This window comes from Python bivittatus, unplaced genomic scaffold, assembly GCF_059951505.1.
Source record: "Python bivittatus isolate LINGU-HERP-01145 unplaced genomic scaffold, Pbiv_v1 ctg000750_np1212, whole genome shotgun sequence".
Lineage (NCBI taxonomy): Eukaryota > Metazoa > Chordata > Lepidosauria > Squamata > Pythonidae > Python > Python bivittatus.
This window is the reverse complement of record NW_028277102.1, coordinates 369,366-387,649: the sequence shown is the minus strand read 5'-3', so window position 1 is coordinate 387,649 and position 18,284 is coordinate 369,366. Positions and strand designations below refer to the sequence as shown.

At 48.2% G+C, this 18,284-nt stretch overlaps 1 protein-coding gene across 4 annotated transcripts; it reads left to right on the top strand.

Annotated features, from left to right (window-relative positions):
* Positions 1 to 5,099: 5,099 nt before the first annotated feature.
* LOC148214101 (uncharacterized) lies at positions 5,100 to 13,345 on the top strand. 4 transcript variants are annotated; one of them, XM_088128582.1, is made up of 14 exons: positions 5,100 to 5,246; positions 7,321 to 7,406; positions 7,558 to 7,923; positions 8,227 to 8,301; positions 8,547 to 8,984; positions 9,080 to 9,175; positions 9,289 to 9,363; positions 9,609 to 9,736; positions 9,858 to 10,694; positions 10,992 to 11,066; positions 11,312 to 11,677; positions 11,773 to 11,868; positions 11,982 to 12,056; positions 12,302 to 13,345. In XM_088128582.1, the coding sequence occupies exon 14, from the start codon at positions 12,491 to 12,493 to the stop codon at positions 13,316 to 13,318; it is 828 nt and encodes a 275-aa protein (XP_087984708.1). In that variant the 5' UTR covers positions 5,100 to 5,246; positions 7,321 to 7,406; positions 7,558 to 7,923; positions 8,227 to 8,301; positions 8,547 to 8,984; positions 9,080 to 9,175; positions 9,289 to 9,363; positions 9,609 to 9,736; positions 9,858 to 10,694; positions 10,992 to 11,066; positions 11,312 to 11,677; positions 11,773 to 11,868; positions 11,982 to 12,056; positions 12,302 to 12,490; the 3' UTR covers positions 13,319 to 13,345. The 4 variants fall into 4 exon arrangements, with proteins under 4 accessions (XP_087984708.1, XP_087984709.1, XP_087984711.1 ...); XM_088128583.1 differs by lacking the exons at positions 8,227 to 8,301; positions 8,547 to 8,984 and having other exon boundaries at positions 9,609 to 10,694; XM_088128584.1 differs by lacking the exons at positions 5,100 to 5,246; positions 7,321 to 7,406; positions 7,558 to 7,923 and having other exon boundaries at positions 8,061 to 8,301; positions 9,609 to 10,694.
* Positions 13,346 to 18,284: the final 4,939 nt, after the last annotated feature.

Here is an 18,284-nt window from a genome sequence, read left to right as displayed (position 1 = left end):
CCATCAACAGTAAAGGAACAAGCTGTCAGGAAATACACCACAGACTAGCATTAGGTAGAGACAGCCACATAGGCCTTGGAAAAGAGATTCAGATGCCGTGATGTGTCTCTACCTACAAAGATCAGAATCATGCAAGTCGTGGTATTCCCCGTGACACTCTATGGAAGCAAAAGTTGGACTTTAAAGAAGCAGGATAGGAAGAGTATTGATGCCTTTGAACTTTGGTGTCAGAGAAGACTCTGGAGAATACCACGGACAGCCAAGAAAACAAACAAATGGATTGTTGAACAAATGAACCCAGAGTTCTCACTCGAGGCACAAATGACCAGGCTCAAATTATCCTACTTCAGACATGTGATGTGAAGACCTAGCTCTCTGGAAAGGGCTCTAATGCTGGGAAAGGTGGAAGGAGAAATAAGAAGAGGGTGACCAGCAGCAAGGTGGATGGAGTCAGTTATAGTGGTGATGAGTGCACCATTGGGAGACTTGAAAGACCAGGTTAGGGACTGATTGCCATGGAGATCTACCTATGTGGTCGCTAGGAGTCAAAAACAATTTGACAGCACATAATCAATCAAATGAGAAAGTAAATTACTCTGAATTTTGGAGGAAGTGGAAGCTAAGCAGGCTGAGACTGGGTCAGTATTTAGTAGTCCTGGAACTGTAGCTTAGACTAGGGAGTAAAAAAAAAAAAAACCTGGAAAAGCAAAGGAACCCTTCTGTATTGGTGCTAAAAAACCAACATGGATATGGATGTGTTGACTCATCAAGAGTCGATCTTGACTTGAAGGAAACTTTTTTTATTTTAAGTTAATATAAACAAAAGTTGGAAATCCTGAAGAGCTCATTCTGTTACTGCATCAGTGGAGCAAATCAATGGGGCAATGTGCTTTCCTTACATCTCAATGGCACATAGGAATAACAGCTGGACATGGGGAATGCTTGGGCTCTGGAGAACAACTAGGAAGTCTTAGAACTAAGCAGAGGCTTCAGCCTAAACACTCTCCATCTCACAGAAGTCTCCCAGTGCTGCAATTTCAGTGGAAAATGACTTTCACTTACTGATCTTCCCTCTCAGCTCTAGGGAATAATTTCCAATGAAAGGAGAATGGCTAGTCCAGAAATTTCATTCTGCAGTTGAACAATCATCTCCTAAGTGATGTACAAACCAGATGGTGTTGTCATTAAGGATACACATTTCCCTCTATAAAAACCTAAAAAATGCTCAAAATACTTTTGCCAGTGCTGCCACTCCCTTAACACATGCACAATCTTGTGTCTACCCAAAGGCAAAAATGACTGAGGTTTCCTCCCAGCTACTGAGGGTAGATTTGGAGCCTGAAATCTTGATTTTCTTTTCCTCTAAAGGCAAGAAGAAAGAAACAGGCCGCCAATATCTCAAGATAACCAAGGGATACCCTTTGTAATAATAGAGCACAAGAGCTCCTAGTTTGATGTTGCATGGTCTTTTGGGGTGTACTAATTCTGGAGCTGCCAAACCCAAAACTAAAATGGCAGACAACATAGTGGATAAATATTTAATTTGAAAAAACCCTGGATCCTTCTCTAAAGATAGAGAGGACATGATGGAAGCAATTTCCCTAGCCTGAGAACTGAAAAACAGAACTATTGTTGATGGACTGGGAAGTTGGAAACTCATGAAAGCAGAACCAGCATGAAATTCATCAGGACATACCACACAAGTCTGGTTGAGGGAGGTTTGTAGAAGACTGTTGGGTTGATCCAAACAGGTGTTGCAGACACAATCCTTCCAATATGAAAACCGGCTGGCGGATAATAATTCCATAGCCTGTGATGGTCCTTGATGAAATTCAGTGGACATTTTCCTTTCAGCTTCCCATAAGCAGCACTTCACAACAACAGACCCAGCACAGTAGAATCCCTTTCCCTGTGACAATGTTCAGTGGCATTTCAGAAAGCAAAACTTCCGTTTCAGACAAGACCAAACCATGCTGAAGTTCCATAAGCAAATGGGGCTGCATTGCTCTTGGCTTGTTCTAAATTTCGGGCAGAGAAGGAATGGATTTTGGTACCTGATTTTCTGGTCAAGGCTGGGCCAAAGGTTGCAGCAAGTTGCTCTTGATGTTGGTGGGTTTAGGGATTACCTGAAGACAAAACATCTTGGAGGAAAGAAATGACTATAATGTTGATCATCAGAAAAGAAGGAAGCATCAGGTCTCTGGGCAGCTCCAGCAGCAGGTGCTGAAATGGAGAAAACACATTTCTAAAAACCCATGAATGTCAGACACAAGTTCGGAGAAGGCACAAGCCTCCAATGACCTTTAATGACCTCCAAGACTTAATTTTAAGATGGTTTTGCATCATCAGATAATATAGATGGATTATGGCAACCATTGTGCATATAAAACAGGCTCTTTTTTCCCCAAGCATGATCCTTGCAAAGTTCTCTTTAACAAGATTTATTGAGATGAAAGGGATGGAGTTACAGGAACTCCAGGAGCTGAATTGTTTTCAGTTTAGGTGGAGATTTTCTAGTTTGCTTCCAAATAGCTTTTCTATGATCCAATAAAGAGGCAGGACTTTTCATTGTTACCGGAGAGAGGCTTGCAGCTGGCTATTTACATAATAGCCTCCTGATCTCACCCCACCTACCAACTCTGACTGGAACTGGCCCTGGAGAATGGAGAAGAACCACCAGAGCATTGTGCCTCCCTCTCCCAATCCCCTAAGGTGGTCCGGAAGGATATCCTGATCGATAGTATCAAAGGCTGCTAAGAGAAGGTCTGGATGAATGGACTACCCCCATCCTGAGTGAGATTTTTCTGAACTTGTCAGTCTCTTCCTTAGACACCTGTTGTTTATGGGTTCTCCTTCCACTGGATAGAAAGCTGTCTTCCTCCCCTGTTTTCTCTAGGGAGGGATAGGATAGCGACCCACACTTTTTCCACCCGATTCAGTGAATCTATCAGCACGGTATATAAAGCCCACTTTCCCTTATGTTCTCAGAGACAGATGCACAGACAATACTACATCATGTCATGCCCTGTGTACAAGGTTTTACAGGACATCCACCCGGCAATTCTGGGAGTTGAAGTCCACTCATCTTAAAGCAGCCAAGTTTGGACAACACTGGGCTACAGAAAGAAATGATACATACATTTGATATTTGTGTTAGATGCTTCATGAAGCAATGAATCAAATGATAGAAAACACTGATCCTAGATAACATTCCACAAGTGGTAAATTCATGGGTTATGTCATGTTTCTTTCTTAACACTTGCAAGCGAATTCAAGGACTCCAGAATACACTCCCCATTGTTTAGTTGCGGAAAAGGCTAGTTTTCGCACATCAAAGGAAATGGCCTTGGCTAAAGGAAAAAAATGTGGTTTCCTAAACTTCAAAAGCAAGCATGGATGCTATGCTAAAATGCTAATATCACCTTTAAGAAAAAGCTGATAAGGAAGTCTACAATTGCAGGTAACAGTTTCATCCTTATTAGGATGAATGATAAGGATGAAATAGGTCAGGTAGTGCTCCCTGGTGGCCAATGTTAGCAATTCAGTGGTCATCCAAACCAAATCACAAAGGAAATTCCTAATTCAAAGAGGGGTAAGGTGGGTTTAAGGATAGATTGTCCCGTTCCTTTCATGTAAGGAAGGCAGAGGGGTGTAAAAAGAGAATTTAGGATTTTCTCTGTATCTCTGCCTGTATTTGTTTTATGAGATTGATCATCTCAGGTCACTTCCTTCTGCCTTCTTCCCAGGCAGACACACACACACACAGAGCACAAGCTTTTTGATTCTCCTTCTGATAGGATGGAGTTAGCTAAGTGCGAGGCTTCACTTACTATATCCCTATCATGCATTTCCCTACATAAATCTCCTTTTGTTATCTGGAATTTTAGGCTTCGTTATTAGCTTTTTAATAAAGGTGATATTAGCCTTTTTAGCACAGCAGTCCGGGCCTCTTTTCTAACTTTGGGAAAGCATATTATTCTTCTGAGCCAAGGCCATTTCTTTTGGTATAGGAGAATCTGGCTTTTCAGCGACTAAACAATAGAGAGCGTATTCTGCAAAGCCCTTAAATACACTTGCAAGTTTAAAAGATACAATCCTGGCTGGGAAAGGGAGTGACGTAACCGATAAATTTGCCACTTGTGGAATAATATCTGGAATCAGTGTTTTCTATTGTTCAATTCTCATGTGTAATCAATGTCTTTTATCGTTTGATTACTTCCTTTCTGACATATCACACATACCAAATGTATGTATCATTTGTTTCTGTATCTATAAAAAGATTTGACACACACACCCCTTAATAAACTTTGTTTGCTTTGCCTGAATTACTGGGGGGTTCGTATTTTCGGGTAGGCTAAGAAGCCACCTTTGCAAAGCTAAAATGATTTTCTCTCCCAAATTCAGGAAAAAGGTCTTCAGATCCACACCACTTGGGGTGCCTGAGTTTTAAAGGCAGCACTTTCTGTTACGGTTACGAAATCTGCTTCACTTTGCTGAGGCCAGATTCCTGCAGTCAGGAATGCTCACGTACACACACTGAACACTTCCACTTTGTATACGGCCTTTTCTGGGAGAGTTCCTGACAACAACACCCTTGTGAGGTCAGCTGGGCCAAGAGAATGTGACTGTCCTCAAATCATCCAATCAGTTCTGTGACTGAATGGTGACTTGAACCTGGATCTCAAGCCACGATACTATTTCTAGGGGAAAGCCCTCGCTCTCGCATACAAGGACACACACATACTGTGTGAGAATCATGCACAACAAGCATTCAGTTAAGAGGAAAACGTGAGATAAGATTTCAGGTAAGGTTGTGTATATTCAGGAAATTGCACAAGAAAGAGGACAAATTTTCATGCCATTTTTTTTTTAAGAACAATTTGGTGGCACTGCAACTTTAATTGCCATCCAGCATAGTCCATCCTGGCTGCAGAGGGGCATCAAGGGGATAACAATTGGCTGTTGGTGTCTTGTGATGTCACAGAGAGAAAGCAGCTGATTGGCTGTGGAGACAGATAAAGCAAGTGGACGGGTGGGACTTGCAAGGAGAGGGGTTGGGAGACATCTGAGGTCTCCTTGATGAAGCCAGAAGGGGCCTTTTGAAGGATACAAACTAAGGGATTCCCATCACATTCCCATCTCATCTCAACCCCCCTCAATTAAGCTCTTAGGTCCAGCTGAGCATCATCCTTAGGATTTGAGAAGCAACATGTTTTCTTCAAGCTGAACTGTGCCTGCTGAAGATGGTAAGTTCTTTGATTCAGAAACAAACTTCTGAAAAAGAAATTGTACATTGTAGTCTACTCTGAGTCATGAAGGCATGGGTTCAGATTTCACCTTCATTCATAGAAATCAGACTAGGTGGCCTCTCAGATACCTTTTCAATGTTCTAATGATGATTTTTAAAATAAGAGAGTCCTGTTGAACAGTCTACCTGAACTAGGATCTTCCAGGACTCTCTTATGGACCATCAGATTGGCATTCACTGCAAGGCCACATGGTTCTGTTCTAGGGCTTTTATTCTTTTACATTTAATAACTTGGATAAATAAGAAGGGAGAATGTTTCAGAGAAACAAAACAGAAAAAAAAGGGATAAAAATGAAGGCCTATGACTATGGAAGGAACGGGGTGGTTTAGCACCAAGAAGAAAAGACTTAGGGGTGAGGGCCAGGATATGATAGCATTCTCCAAGTATCAGAATGAGTGTCATACAGGAGGAGGCCAAGTCCGGTTCTATCTTGATCCAGTGAACAGGACAAGGAATAATGGATCTAAATTATAGGAAGGTAGATTCCAAGTTGAGAAAAACACAAATTCCCTAACAAAGCAGTTTAATAGGGAAATCAATGGTTCAGAGAGATAGGGCAAGGCTGGCTGGGAAATTCTGGGAGTTGAAGTCCACATATCTTAAAGTTGCCAAAGTTGAGAAACACTGCTGTACACATTAGCAAGAAACATCATGGGAGGAAGTAATCCAAGGAGGCATTATGAGGGAGAGGCAGATGACACAGTCACCTCACAATGTATTGCCATACCTTTACTAGATATGTTCAAGCAGAAGCCAGATGGCCATCCATTGCAACTGCTTTAATTTGGATTCATGCCCCGAACAGAGAGTTGGGCTTCACAGCCTTTTTCCAACACTCAAGGATTCTTGAGTCAATCCTCGAAGAGAAACTTAGTGATTATACAAAATTTCCAAATCCTAAAATATTCCTGTGCAGTTCATTAGGCCTTTTTTTTTTTTTTTAAAGGGTGCATTAGGGAATCAGAGGTATAAAAATGCTTGTCTTCCTGAAAGTCACTACCCAAACGTCCCATATTTGGGGAAATGATTGTTAAAAATGGAGTAACTCTGGCCAAATTGCAAAGAAGAGCATACAATGTTTAGCACACGCTTCTTTTGAGTAAAAATTCTGCTTGGCAAGAAACTAAAATTGACCCATTCAGAAATATGAGAAACAGAAAGTGAAAACAGTGATTTTATCCTTCCACTTCCCCCAGGGTTGAAAAACTTGGCTATACACCACACTTTCTCCACCTTGGCAACTTTAAGATGTGTGGACTTCAAATCCCAGAATTCCCCAGCCACCAAGGGGGAGTTGAAGTCCACACATCTTAAAGCTGCCAAGGTGGAGAAACACTGCTGTACACGTTAGCAAGAAACATCATGGGAGGAAGTCATCCAAGGGGGCATTATGAGGGAGGGGCAGATGACACGGTCACCTCACAATGCATTGCTGTGCAGGCCCCTTAAAAATACTTGGTGTGAGATGGTGAACCACACTGAGGAGCTGCCCATTTCAGGAACAACCCACAGGCACACAGGAAATAGGAGAGGAGCAATTCCCCAGAGGTCCTACTCTATCAAAAGAACCAACTTCTTCTATCTAGCTAAAATTAGGACTGGGGAACAGTTAGGTCTTGATGACTGGAAACAGTACTTGCTAGTGGGTGGAGATGGCAACATACAAACCAGAAAGGGACAAATGGTGATCAAGCTTTTGAGATCTCCTTCATATTTCCTAAAATGCCAAGATCCAGAAAGGACAGCTTACACTGAAAGATAATTTTGGGATTTAAAAAAAAGATTGCAGATCAGAAAGATTTCTTCTTTATCTGAAATCACAAAATATCATAACAGCAAATCCAACACATTTAATTTTTAAGAAGCAAAGGTTTGTCTACCATTATTAGCATTTCTCTGATGAATTCAACAGTGGAGTAAGATGTGGCACTAGAAGGTACTGTCTTGAGCCAGGGAAAATGATGCTCTTGAACAACATTGGAGTTTATACCAAGAATGGGATCTTTTCCAGGTGATCAACCGCGGTGATGTCTTCAGCTTCACAAATCTTTGCAGCTGGAGTGGGTGAAGGAAATGAGGGAGTGGCCAACGAAAAAGGTAAGTTCCCTACTGAAAGTGGGTGGGCTTCCTGAGCAGGAGGTAAGTATCCTGCCTGATGCCATGGAGATAGAAAGCAATGTCCTGAGGTGAGGGAGATACTGCTCTTGAATGACATGAGAGTTTTTAACCAGAACAGGATCTTTTCTAGGAGATCAACCAAGATGATGTCTTCAGCTTCACAACTTTTCATGGCTGGAAAGGGAGAAGGACATGAGGGAGCGGCCAGCAAAAAAGGTAAGTTCCCTACCGAAAGTGGGTGGGCTTGCTGAGCAGGAGGTAAGTATCCTGCCTGAAGCCAGAAGATAGCCACCGCCTGAAGCCCACTGAGGTCAAGCTGATGGACCTAGCCGATGCCGGTGGAGGTTGGCGTTCCAAAGCTGGTGGAGCTTTCCTTCGGAAGCATATGGATGTCACAAGGCAGAAGCTAGCGGATGTTGGACGTCGAAAGGTGGTGGAAGTGGACCTTCGGAAGCCAGCTGAGAGAAGCTGCATTGATATTCATGGAATGAAACTGGTGAGTCAGCATGAATGGATGCCCAATGGACAGTCAGAGTGGGCATTCCTTTGGGAATGTCCCCCTTGGTCACTTGACACCCATTCATGGTGCAGGTTTGAATGTGGTCGACATGAGTGGACTTTGGATGTGGTCGTGCAGGAAGGGAACCAATGGATCTTCAGGGATGCAAGGCAGTGGAAGTTGGCAGGAAGACCCCAGGGGTGAAGATGCCAGGCTGAAGCGAGTGGATGTGCTTCAGGTGATGCTGGTGGAATGTGGTGGATGAGGCTCCCACTCAGCCTGCCTGTGTTGTACTTGCAGGGATGTGAATGTTCAGCTGCCCAGGATCCCTGAGGTGGGCTGAGGAGTGAGAGAGGAGAGTGGGGCGCAAGCAAGGTAAGGGCCCTTTATTCTCCTTCTAAATTTTACTTCTTCTCCATTTTTCTCTTTCTCCTTCTCCTTCTTTTACTTCTCCTCCTTCTTTTCCTCCTTCTCCTGAGCATAAACACTCTGAGAAGGTGGGTGTTGTGGAGTGCTGTTTAACTAAGGGATTCATGGAGCTAGAAGGCATTGTCCTGACGTGAGGGAGATACTGCTCTTGATGACATGAGAGTTTTTAACGAGAACTGGATCTTTTCTAGGAGATCAACCAAGATGGTGTCTTCAGCTTCACAACCTTTCATGGCTGGAACAGGAGAAGGAAATGAAGGGGCGGCAAATGAAAAAGGTAAGTTCCCTACCGGAAGTGGGTGGGCTTGCTGAGCAGGAGGTAAGTATCCTGCCTGAAGCCAGAAGATAGCCACCGCCTGAAGCCCACTGAGGTCAAGCTGATGGACCTAGCCGACGCTGGTGGAGGTTGGCGTTCCAAAGCTAGTGGAGCTTTCCTTCGGAAGCGTGCGGATGTCAGAAGGCAGAAGCTAGCGGATATTGGACGTTGAAAGGTGGTGGAAGTGGACCTTCAGAAGAGTGGAGATGTGACAAGGCAGAAGCTAGCGGATGTTGGACGTCGAAAGGTGGTGGAAGTGGACCTTCGGAAGCCAGCTGAGAGAAGCTGTGTTGATATTCAAGGAATGAAACTGGTGAGTCAGTGTGAATGGATGCCAAATGGACAGTCAGAGTGGGTATTCCTTTGGGAATGTCCCCCTTGGTCACTTGACACCCATTCATGGTGCAGGTTTTGAATGTGGTCGACATGAGTGGAGTATGGATGTGGTCGTGCAGGAAGGGAACCAATGGATCTTCATGGATGCAAGGCAGTGGAAGTTGGCAGGTAGACCCCAGGGGTGAAGATGCCAGGCTGAAGCGGGTGGATGTGCTTCAGGTGATGCTTGTGGAATGTGGTGGATGAGGCTCCCACTCAGCCTGCCTGTGTTGTACTTGCAGGGATGTGAATGTTCAGCTGCCCAGGTTCCCTGAGGTGGGCTGAGGAGTGAGAGAGGAGAGTGGGGTACAGGCAAGGTAAGGGCCCTTTATTCTCCATCTCAATTTTACTTCTTCTCCATTTTTCTCTTTCTCCTTCTCCTTCTTTTACTTCTCCTCCTTCTTTTCCTCCTTCTCCTGAGCATAAACACTCTGAGAAGGTGGGTGTTGTGGAGTGCTGTTTAACTAAGGGAGTCATGGAGCTAGAAGGCATTGTCCTGACGTGAGGGAGATACTGCTCTTGATGACATGAGAGTTTTTAACGAGAACTGGATCTTTTCTAGGAGATCAACCAAGATGATGTCTTCAGCTTCACAACCTTTCATGGCTGGAACGGGAGAAGGAAATGAAGGAGCGGCCAAAGAAAAAGGCATGTTCCCCAGCGAAAGTAGGTGGAGTTTCTGAATGGGAGGTGAGTTTGCTGCCTGAAGCCAGCAGATACCTGTGGCCTGAAGCCTACTGAGGTCAGGCTGATGGACCTCGCAGAAGCTGGTGGAGGTTGGACCTCTGAAGCTAGTGGAGCTTTCCTTCAGAAGCGTGCGGATGTCACAAGGCAGAAGCGAGCAGATATGGGACGTCGAAAGGTGCTGGAAGTGGACCTTCGGAAGAGTGCGGATGTCAAAAGGCAGAAGCTAGTGGATGTTGGACGTCGAAAGGTGGTGGAAGTGGACCTTCGGAAGCGTGCGGATGTCACAAGGCAGAAGCCAGCGGATGTGGGACGTCGAACGGTGGTGGAAGTGGACCTTCGGAAGAGTGCGGATGTCACAAGGCAGAAGCTAGCGGATGTGGGACGTCGAACGGTGGTGGAAGTGGACCTTCAGAAGAGTGCGGATGTCACAAGGCAGAAGCTAGCGGATGTGGGACGTTAAAAGGTGGTGGAAGTGGACCTTCGAAAGCGTGCGGATGTCACAAGGCAGAGGCTAGCGGATGTGGAACGTCGAAAGGTGGTGGAAGTGGACCTTCGGAAGCATGCGGATGTCACAAGGCAGAAGCTAGCGGATGTGGGACGTCGAATGGTGGTGGAAGTGGACCTTCGGAAGCTTGTGGATGTCACAAGGCAGAAGCTAGCGGATGTGGGACGTCGAAAGGTGGTGAAAGTGGACCTTCGGAAGCGTGCGGATGTCACAAGGCAGAAGCTAGCGGATGTGGGACGTCGAAAGGTGGTGGTAGTGGACCTTCGGAAGCATGCGGATGTCACAAGGCAGAAGCTAGCGGATGTGGGACGTCGAACGGTGGTGGAAGTGGACCTTCGGAAGAGTGTGGATGTCACAAGGCAGAAGCTAGCGGATGTGGGACGTCGAAAGGTGGTGGAAGTGGACCTTCAGAAGCCAGCTGAGAGAAGCTGCGTTGATATTCACCGAATGAAACTGGTGAGTCAGTGTGAATGGATGCCAAATGGACAGTCAGAATGGGCATTCCTTTGGGAATGTCCCCCTTGGTCACTTGACACCCATTCATGGTGCAAGTTTTGAACATGGTTGAGATGAGTGGAGTGTGAATGTGGTCGTGGTGAAAGGGATCCCGTGGATCTTCATGGATTCAAGGCAGTGGCAGGTGGATGCCAGGGGTGAAGTCACAAGGCCGAAGCGGGTGGATGTGCTTCAGGTGATGCTGGTGGAATGTGGTGGATGAGGCTCCCACTCAGCCTGCCTGTCTTGTACTTGCAGGGATGTGAATGTTCAGCTGCCCAGGTTCCCTGAGGTGGCCTGAGGAGTGAGAGAGAAGAGTGGGGCGCAAGCAAGGTAAGGGTCCTTTATTCTCCTTCTCAGTTTTACTTCTACTCCATTTTTCTCTTTCTCCTTCTCCTTCTCTTACGTCCCCCCCTTCTTTTCCTCCTTCTCTTGAGCATAAACATCTGAGAAGGTGTGTGTTGTGCAGACCTGTTTAACTAAGGGAGGCATGGAGCTAGAAGGCATTGTCCTGACGTGGGGGAGATACTGCTCTTGAATGACATGAGAGTTTTTAACCAGAACTGGATCTTTTCTAGGAGATCAACCAAGATGATGTCTTCAGCTTCACAACCTTTCGTGGCTGGAACGGGAGAAGGAAATGAAGGGGCGGCCAACGAAAAAGGTAAGTTCCCTACCGGAAGTGGGTGGGCTTGCTGAGCAGGAGGTAAGTATCCTGCCTGAAGCCAGAAGATCGCCACCGCCTGAAGCCCACTGAGGTCAAGCTGATGGACCTAGCCGACGCTGGTAGAGGTTGGCGTTCCAAAGCTCGTGGAGCTTTCCATCGGAAGCATGCGGATGTCACAAGGAAGAAGCTAGCGGATGTTGGACGTCGAAAGGTGGTGGAAGCGGACTTTCGGAAGCCAGCTGAGAGAAGCTGCATTGATATTCATGGAATGAAACTGGTGAGTCAGCATGAATGGATGCCAAATGGACAGTCACAGTGGGCATTCCTTTGGGACTGTCCCCCTTGGTCACTTGACACCCATTCATGGTGCAGGTTTTGAATGTGGTCGACATGAGTGGACTTTGGATGTGGTCGTGCAGGAAGGGAACCAATGGATCTTCATGGATTCAAGGCAGTGGAAGTTGGCAGGTAGACCCCAGGGGTGAAGATGCCAGGCTGAAGCGGGTGGATGTGCTTAAGGTGATGCTGGTGGAATGTGGTGGATGAGGCTCCCACTCAGCCTGCCTGTCTTATACTTGCAGGGAAGTGAATGTTCGGCTGCCCAGGTTCCCTGAGGTGGGCTGAGGAGTGAGAGAGGAGAGTGGGGTACAGGCAAGGTAAGGGCCCTTTATTCTCCATCTCAATTTTACTTCTTCTCCATTTTTCTCTTTCTCCTTCTCCTTCTTTTACTTCTCCTCCTTCTTTTCCTCCTTCTCCTGAGCATAAACACTCTGAGAAGGTGGGTGTTGTGGAGTGCTGTTTAACTAAGGGAGTCATGGAACTAGAAGGCATTGTCCTGACGTGAGGGAGATACTGCTCTTGATGACATGAGAGTTTTTAACGAGAACTGGATCTTTTCTAGGAGATCAACCAAGATGATGTCTTCAGCTTCACAACTTTTCATGGCTGGAACGGGAGAAGGAAATGAAGGAGCGGCCAAAGAAAAAGGCATGTTCCCCAGCGAAAGTAGGTGGAGTTTCTGAATGGAAGGTGAGTTTGCTGCCTGAAGCCAGCATGTACCTGTGGCCTGAAGCCTACTGAGGTCAGGCTGATGGACCTCGCAGAAGCCGGTGGAGGTTGGACCTCTGAAGCTAGTGGAGCTTTCCTTCAGAAGCGTACAGATGTCACAAGGCAGAAGCGAGCAGATATGGGACGTCGAAAGGTGGTGGAAGTGGACCTTCGGAAGAGTGCGGATGTCACAAGGCAGAAGCTAGCGGATGTGGGACGTCGAAAGGTGGTGGAAGTGGACCTTCCGAAGCGTGCGGATGTCACAAGGCAGAAGCTAGCGGATGTGGGACGTCGAAAGGTGGTGGAAGTGGACCTTCCGAAGCGTGCGGATGTCACAAGGCAGAAGCTAGCGGATGTGGGACGTCGAAAGGTGGTGGAAGTGGACCTTCCGAAGCGTGCGGATGTCACAAGGCAGAAGCTAGCGGAGGTGGGACGTCGAAAGGTGGTGGAAGTGGACCTTCGGAAGCGTGCGGATGTCACAAGGCAGAAGGTAGCGGATGTGGGACGTCGAAAGGTGGTGGAAGTGGACCTTCGGAAGCGTGCGGATGTCACAAGGCAGAAGCTAGCGGATGTGGGACGTCGAAAGGTGGTGGAAGTGGACCTTCGGAAGCGTGCGGATGTCACAAGGCAGAAGCTAGCGGATGTGGGACGTCGAAAGGTGGTGGAAGTGGACCTTCGGAAGCGTGCGGATGTCACAAGGCAGAAGCTAGCGGATCTGGGACGTCGAAAGGTGGTGGACGTGGACCTTCGGAAGTGTGCGGATGTCGCAAGACAGAGGCTAGCGGATGTGGGACGTCGAAAGGTGGTGGAAGTGGACCTTTGGAAGCGTGCGGATGTCACAAGGCAGAAGCTAGCGGATGTGGGACGTTGAAAGGTGGTGGACGTGGACCTTCCGAAGCGTGCGGATGTCACAAGGCAGAAGCTAGCGGATGTGGGATGTCGAAAGGTGGTGGAAGTGGACCTTCCGAAGCGTGCGGATGTCACAAGGCAGAAGCTAGCGGATGTGGGACGTCGAAAGGTGGTGGAAGTGGACCTTCCGAAGCGTGCGGATGTCACAAGGCAGAAGCTAGCGGATGTGGGACGTCGAAAGGTGGAGGAAGTGGACCTTCGGAAGCGTGCGGATGTCACAAGGCAGAGGCTAGCGGATCTGGGACGTCGAAAGGTGGAGGAAGTGGACCTACGGAAGTGTGCGGATGTCACAAGGCAGAGGCTAGCGGATGTGGGACGTCGAAAGGTTGTGGAAGTGGACCTTCGGAAGCGTGCGGATGTCACAAGGCAGAAGCTAGCGGATGTGGGACGCCGAAAGGTGGTGGAAGTGGACCTTCGGAAGAGTGCGGATGTCACAAGGCAGAAGCTAGCGGATGTGGGACTTCGAAAGGTGGTGGAAGTGGACCTTCGGAAGAGTGCGGATGTCACAAGGCAGAAGCTAGCGGATGTGGGACGTGAAAAGGTGGTGGAAGTGGACCTTCGGAAGTGTGCGGATGTCACAAGGCAGAGGCTAGCGGATGTGGGATGTCGAAAGGTGGTGGAAGTGGACCTTCGGAAGCGTGTGGATGTCACCAGGCAGAAACTAGCGGATGTGGGACGTAGAAAGGTGGAGGAAGTGGACCTTCGGAAGCGTGCGGATGTCACAAGGCAGAGGCTAGCGGATCTGGGACGTCGAAAGGTGGAGGAAGTGGACCTTTGGAAGAGTGCGAATGTCACAAGGCAGAAGCTAGCAGATGTGGGACGTCGAATGGTGGTGGAAGTGGACCTTCGGAAGAGTGCGGATGTCACAAGGCAGAAGCTAGCGGATGTGGGACGTCGAAAGGTGGTGGAAGTGGACCTTCGGAAGAGTGCGGATGTCACAAGGCAGAAGCTAGCGGATGTGGGACGTGAAAAGGTTGTGGAAGTGGACCTTCGGAAGTGTGCGGATGTCACAAGGCAGAGGCTAGCGGATGTGGGATGTCGAAAGGTGGTGGAAGTGGACCTTCGGAAGCGTGTGGATGTCACAAGGCAGAAACTAGCGGATGTGGGACGTAGAAAGGTGGAGGAAGTGGACCTTCGGAAGCGTGCGGATGTCACAAGGCAGAGGCTAGCGGATCTGGGACGTCGAAAGGTGGAGGAAGTGGACCTTTGGAAGAGTGCGGATGTCACAAGGCAGAAGCTAGCAGATGTGGGACGTCGAATGGTGGTGGAAGTGGACCTTCGGAAGAGTGCGGATGTCACAAGGCAGAAGCTAGCGGATGTGGGACGTCGAAAGGTGGTGGAAGTGGACCTTCGGAAGCGTGCGGATGTCACAAGGCAGAAGCTGGAGGATGTGGGACGTCGAAAGGTGGTGGAAGTGGACCTTTGGAAGCGTGCGGATGTCACAAGGCAAAAGGTAGCGGATGTGGACGTTGAACGGTGGTGGAAGTGGACGTACAGAAGCCAGCTGAGAGAAGCTGCGTTGATATTCATGGAATGAAACTGGTGAGTCAGTGTGAATGGATGCCAAATGGACAATCAGAATGGGCATTCCTTTGGGAATGTCCCCCTTGGTCACTTGACACCCATTCATGGTGCATGTTTTGAACATGGTTGAGATGAGTGGAGTGTGAATGTGGTCGTGGTGAAAGGGATCCCGTGGATCTTCATGGATTCAATGCAGTGGCAGGTGGATTCCAGGGATGAAGTCACCAGGCCGAAGCGGGTGGTTGTGGTTCAGGTGATGCTGGTGGAATGTGGTGGATGAGCCTCCCACTCAGCCTGCCTGTCTTGTACTTGCAGGGATGTGAATGTTCAGCTGCCCAGGTTCCCTGAGGTGGGCTGAGGAGTGAGAGAGGAGAGTGGGTCGTAAGCAAGGTAAGGGTCCTTTATTCTCCTTCTCAATTTTACTTCTACTCCATTTTTCTCTTTCTCCTTCTCCTTCTCTTACGTCCCCCCCTTGTTTTCCTCCTTCTCTTGAGCATAAACATCTGAGAAGGTGTGTGTTGTGCAGACCTGTTTAACTAGGGGAGGCATGGAGCTAGAAGGCATTGTCCTGACGTGGGGGAGATACTGCTCTTGAATGACATGAGAGTTTTTAACCAGAACTGGATTTTTTCCAGGAGATCAATCAAGATGATGTCTTCAGCTTCACAACCTTTCGTGGCTGGAACGGGAGAAGGAAATGAAGGGGCGGCCAACGAAAAAGGTAAGTTCCCTACCGGAAGTGGGTGGGCTTGCTGAGCAGGAGGTAAGTATCCTGCCTGAAGCCAGAAGATCGCCACTGCCTGAAGCCCACTGAGGTCAAGCTGATGGACCTAGCCGACGCTGGTAGAGGTTGGCGTTCCAAAGCTGGTGGAGCTTTCCTTCGGAAGCATGCGGATGTCACAAGGCAGACGCTAGCGGATGTTGGACATCGAAAGGTGGTGGAAGTGGACCTTCGGAAGCCAGCTGAGAGAAGCTGCGTTGATATTCATGGAATGAAACTGGTGAGTCAGCATGAATGGATGCCAAATGGACAGTCAGAGTGGGCATTCCTTTGGGAATGTCCCCCTTGGTCACTTGACACCCATTCATGGTGCAGGTTTTGAATGTGGTCGACATGAGTGGAGTTTGGATGTGGTCGTGGAGGAAGGGAACCAATGGATCTTCATGGATTCAAGGCAGTGGAAGTTGGCAGGTAGACCCCAGGGGTGAAGATGCCAGGCTGAAGCGGGTGGATGTGCTTCAGGTGATGCTGGTGGAATGTGGTGGATGAGGCTCCCACTCAGCCTGCCTGTCTTGTACTTGCAGGGATGTGAATGTTCAGCTGCCCAGGATCCCTGAGGTGGGCTGAGGACTGAGAGAGGAGAGTGGGGTGCTAGCAAGGTAAAGGCCCTTTATTCTCCTTCTCAATTTTAGTTCTTCTCCATTTTTCTCTTTCTCCTTCTCCTTCTCTTACTTCCCCTCCTTCTTTTCCTCCTTCTCCTGAGCATAAACATCTGAGAAGGTGGGTGTTGTGGAGTCCTGTTTAACTAAGGGAGTCATGGAGCTAGAAGGCATTGTCCTGACATGAGGGAGATACTGCTCTTGAATGACATGAGAGTTTTTAACCAGAACTGGATCTTTTCTAGGAGATCAACCAAGATGATGTCTTCAGCTTCACAACCTTTCATGGCTGGAATGGGAGAAGGAAATGAAGGAGCGTCCAAAGAAAAGGCATGTTCCCCAGTGAAAGTGGGTGGACTTTCTGAATGGGAGGTGAGTTTGCTGCCTGAAGCGAGCAGATAGTTGTGGCCTGAAGCCTACTGAGGTCAGGCTGATGGACCTCGCAGAAGCCAGTGGAGGTTGGACCTCTGAAGCTAGTGGAGCTTTCCTTCAGGAGCGTGCAGATGTCACAAGGCTGAAGCTAGCAGATATGGGACGTCGAAAGGTGGTGGAAGTGGACCTTCAGAAGAGTGGAGATGTGACAAGGCAGAAGCTAGCGGATGTTGGACGTCGAAAGGTGGTGGAAGTGGTCCTTCGGAAGCCAGCTGAGAGAAGCTGTGTTGATATTCAAGGAATGAAACTGGTGAGTCAGTGTGAATGGATGCCAAATGGACAGTCAGAGTGGGCATTCCTTTGGGAATGTCCCCCTTGGTCACTTGACACCCATTCATGGTGCAGGTTTTGAATGTGGTCGACATGAGTGGAGTTTGGATGTGGTCATGCAGGAAGGGAACCAATGGATCTTCATGGATTCAAGGCAGTGGAAGTTGGCAAGTAGACCCCAGGGGCGAAGATGCCAGGCTGAAGCGGGTGGATGTGCTTCAGGTGATGCTGGTGGAATGTGGTGGATGAGGCTCCCACTCAGCCTGCCTGTGTCGTACTTTTAGGGATGTGAATGTTCAGCTGCCCAGGTTCCCTGAGGTGGGCTGACGAGTGAGAGAGGAGAGTGGGGCGCAAGCAAGGTAAGGGCCCTTTATTCTCCTTCTTAATTTTACTTCTTCTCCATTTTTCTCTTTCTCCTTCTCCTTCTCTTACTTCTCCTCCTTCTTTTCCTCCTTCTCCTGAGCATAAACATCTGAGAAGGTGGGTGTTGTGCAAACCTTTTTAACTAAGGGAGGCATGGAGCTAGAAGGCATTGTCCTGACGTGAGGGAGATACTGCTCTTGAATGACAGAGTTTTTATCCAGAACTGGATCTTTTCTAGGAGATCAACCAAGATGATGTCTTCAGCTTCACAACGTTTCGTGGCTGCAACGGGAGAAGGAAATGAAGGGGCGGCCAACGAAAAAGGTAAGTTCCCTACTGAAAGTGGGTGGGCTTGCTGAGCAGGAGGTAAGTATCCTGCCTGAAGCCAGAAGATCACCACCGTCTGAAGCCCACTGAGGTCAAGCTGATGGACCTAGCCGACGCTGGTGGAGGTTGGCGTTCCAAAGCTGGTGGAGCTTTCCTTCGGAAGCATGCGGATGTCACAAGGAAGAAGCTAGCGGATGTTGGACGTCGAAAGGTGGTGGAAGTGGACCTTCGGAAGCCAGCTGAGAGAAGCTGCGTTGATATTCATGGAAGGAAACTGGTGAGTAAGTGTGAATGGATTCCAAATGGACAGTCAGAGTGGGCATTCCTTTGGGAATGTCCCCCTTGGTCACTTGACACCCATTCATGGTGCAGGTTTTGAATGTGGTCGACATGAATGGAGCTTGGATGTGGTCGTGCAGGAAGAGAACCAGTGGATCTTCATGGATGCAAGGCAGTGGAAGTTGGCAGGTAGACCCCAGGGGTGAAGATGCCAGGCTGAAGTGGGTGGATGTGCTTCAGGTGATGGTGGTGGAATGTGGTGGATGAGGCTCCCATTCAGCCTGCCTGTGTTGTACTTGCAGGGATGTGAATGTTCAGCTGCCCAGGTTCCCTGAGGTGGGCTGAGGAGTGAG

What these genes read in the sequence shown, in the direction of transcription:
- LOC148214101 (XM_088128583.1), top strand. Translation starts at nt 12,491, where the DNA reads ATGGACCTCGCAGAAGCCGGTGGAGGTTGGACCTCTGAAGCTAGTGGA.